General features: G+C 63.4%; 1 protein-coding gene across 3 annotated transcripts; it reads right to left on the bottom strand.

Annotated features, from left to right (window-relative positions):
• Window positions 1-26: 26 nt before the first annotated feature.
• Window positions 27-2054, bottom strand: LOC105310803 (fms-related tyrosine kinase 3 ligand-like). 3 transcript variants are annotated; one of them, XM_023526856.1, is made up of 5 exons: window positions 1577-2054; window positions 1339-1392; window positions 972-1115; window positions 328-466; window positions 27-173 (listed from the first exon to the last, which is right to left on the bottom strand). In XM_023526856.1, the coding sequence occupies exons 1-5, from the start codon at window positions 1703-1705 to the stop codon at window positions 142-144; spliced, it is 498 nt and encodes a 165-aa protein (XP_023382624.1). In that variant the 5' UTR covers window positions 1706-2054; the 3' UTR covers window positions 27-141. The 3 variants fall into 3 exon arrangements, with proteins under 3 accessions (XP_023382624.1, XP_023382623.1, XP_011385212.1); XM_023526855.1 differs by having other exon boundaries at window positions 35-412; XM_011386910.2 differs by having other exon boundaries at window positions 40-466.
• Between the last annotated feature and the right edge of the window lie 6 nt (window positions 2055-2060).

Below are 2060 nucleotides of genomic sequence, written 5' to 3'. Positions count from 1 at the left end.
ATATGAAAATCCTGAACAAAAGCGAATTTACATTTTTGTAAACTTTTAAAATATGGCTACTAGAAATTATGTACTTAATCAATGAGACTCTCCTCGCATTGCTAGGGCACAGGGTCACCTTAGACGAACAGGAAGGGACCGTCATCTCTTGTCAGAGATGGGTAAACTGAGTCCTGGGATGGAGAATGAACTTGAGGGAACATGCTCACGGGCACGCAGCCCATGGGAGCTGATGGGGACTGGGCCGCCCCAAGGGGATGGTGTGAGGGGCTGTGAGGGTGAAGAGGAGGGGCTGGGCTGGGGGGCTGGGGGGCTGGGGGGCTTTACCGGGCTGACACTGCAGCTCCAGGCACCCGGAGAAATTCCAACGGGTGATCCAGGGCTTCAGGGCCAGCAGCTGCTCGGAGGTGTCCTGCAGGAGGTGGGAGATGTTGGTCTGGACGAAGCGAAGACAGCTGGGGAGGGGCTGGGGGCAGGGGAGGGAGACGTCACCACCGCGCTGCCCCCATCACCTCAGGCCAAGGGCCTCCCCTGCCCAGTGACGCCCAGCGACAGGGCCCAGCCAGGCCTGGATCTCAGAGGGAGAGTCTGGCCCCTGCTTCCCCTGGTTGCTAGGGAAAAGCATCCTTAGCAATGCCTAGCAACGACCGAGGGAGACCTGGGTGCAGAGGGCATTTAGATCCCCTGTTTCTCCTGGCTGCTTGGGGAGAGAACCCCTTAGCAATGCCCTGCAGCAGAGCCTGAGAGATACGCTCGAGATTCGTGCACCGGGCCCAGGCCCTTCACCGTCCTCCGGTGCCCAGAGAAGTGTTAGGGCTCAGGGACGGCCCCCAGGGGGACTGGGGTTCCAGCTCCACCTCTCTTGAGTTGCTCCGTCAAAGAAATCTCCAGTAAGGCCGAGGTGAGCTTCGCTTCCCATTCCCTAGGAAGACATCTCGCTCCCCTCACTTGTCCCCCAAGTTCAGGCTGACCTGGAAGGTACATAAGGTGACAAAGTGTATCTCGGTGTTCACGGCCTCCAGCAGCTTTTGCATCTGGGACCCAGCCACAGTCTTGAGCCGTCCCATCCAGCGCTGGGCAAGGACTAGGCGCCAGAAGGCCCCGCAGAGCTTGTCCTGGGGGAGAGACAGCCCGAGCTCTGGGTCCCTGGGGCAGGGAGGGAGGGAGGGAGCGGCGCGCGGGGGGGGGGTCGAGACAGGAGGAGGATGCTAGGGGCCCGGACTCCTGGATCCGAGGGCAGAGGGGGCCGGGTTGGCGAAGTGGCCTGGTCCCCTGAGGGGCGGTGCTTCTCGAGTCTCTTTCCCACCTCCGCCCAGGCCCCTCCCATCCCTGACTCACGTCCTGCAGGTTGGAGGCCACCGTGACCGGGTAGTCTTGCAGAAGGTAGTCAGACTGTGGGAGAAAACGGGGTCAGGTCAGGCTGAAGACGGGAAAAAAACAGAACTGTGGACACCCAGGGAAGTGGGGGACAGGGAGCCACAAAGACAGAGCCCCGGACAGGGGGCGCTCAGACCCGCCCACAGAACCCCGGCCTGGGACAGGGCGGCGGGAGGGGACGCGGAGGGGCGCGGCTCACCAGCTTGCGGATGGTGTCCGCGAAGGTGGACGAGATGGGGCTGTGCCGGAAGGAGCAGTCGGGGGTCCCCCGAAGGCCTGGGCTGAGCAGCAGCAGTAGCAGCAGGGAGGTCTGTGGGGGCGGGCGCATAGCCCTGTCGGCGCCGCACCCCCAGGCCAGGCGACGCCCCGGCCCCTACTCCCGCCACCCTCCGCTTTCCCCAGGCCCGGTCCATGTCCTCATTCTGAGCCCCCCTCCTCCGGCCGGCTCCCGTCTGCCCACGTGTGACCCCCCGTCCCTAGTCCTCCCCGCTCCGGTCCACGCTGTTTTCAGCCTCCTTCGCCCCGTCTCTCTCTCTCTTTCTCTGTCCGCATCTCGCCAACTTGGCCCTTGGCCCGTGGGTCTTGGTCTCCGCTCACCTCTGCCCGGCATCTTCTCTTCTGTGTCCACCCCCTGCCCTCCTGTGCTCACTCTCCCGTCTGTCCTTCCATCCGGGTCTTCCATC

Source organism: Pteropus vampyrus, unplaced genomic scaffold (assembly GCF_000151845.1).
Source record: "Pteropus vampyrus isolate Shadow unplaced genomic scaffold, Pvam_2.0 Scaffold12116, whole genome shotgun sequence".
In the NCBI taxonomy this organism is placed as follows: domain Eukaryota; kingdom Metazoa; phylum Chordata; class Mammalia; order Chiroptera; family Pteropodidae; genus Pteropus; species Pteropus vampyrus.
Note: the sequence above shows the minus strand (reverse complement) of the source record. Positions and strands in the feature narration are given on the sequence as shown.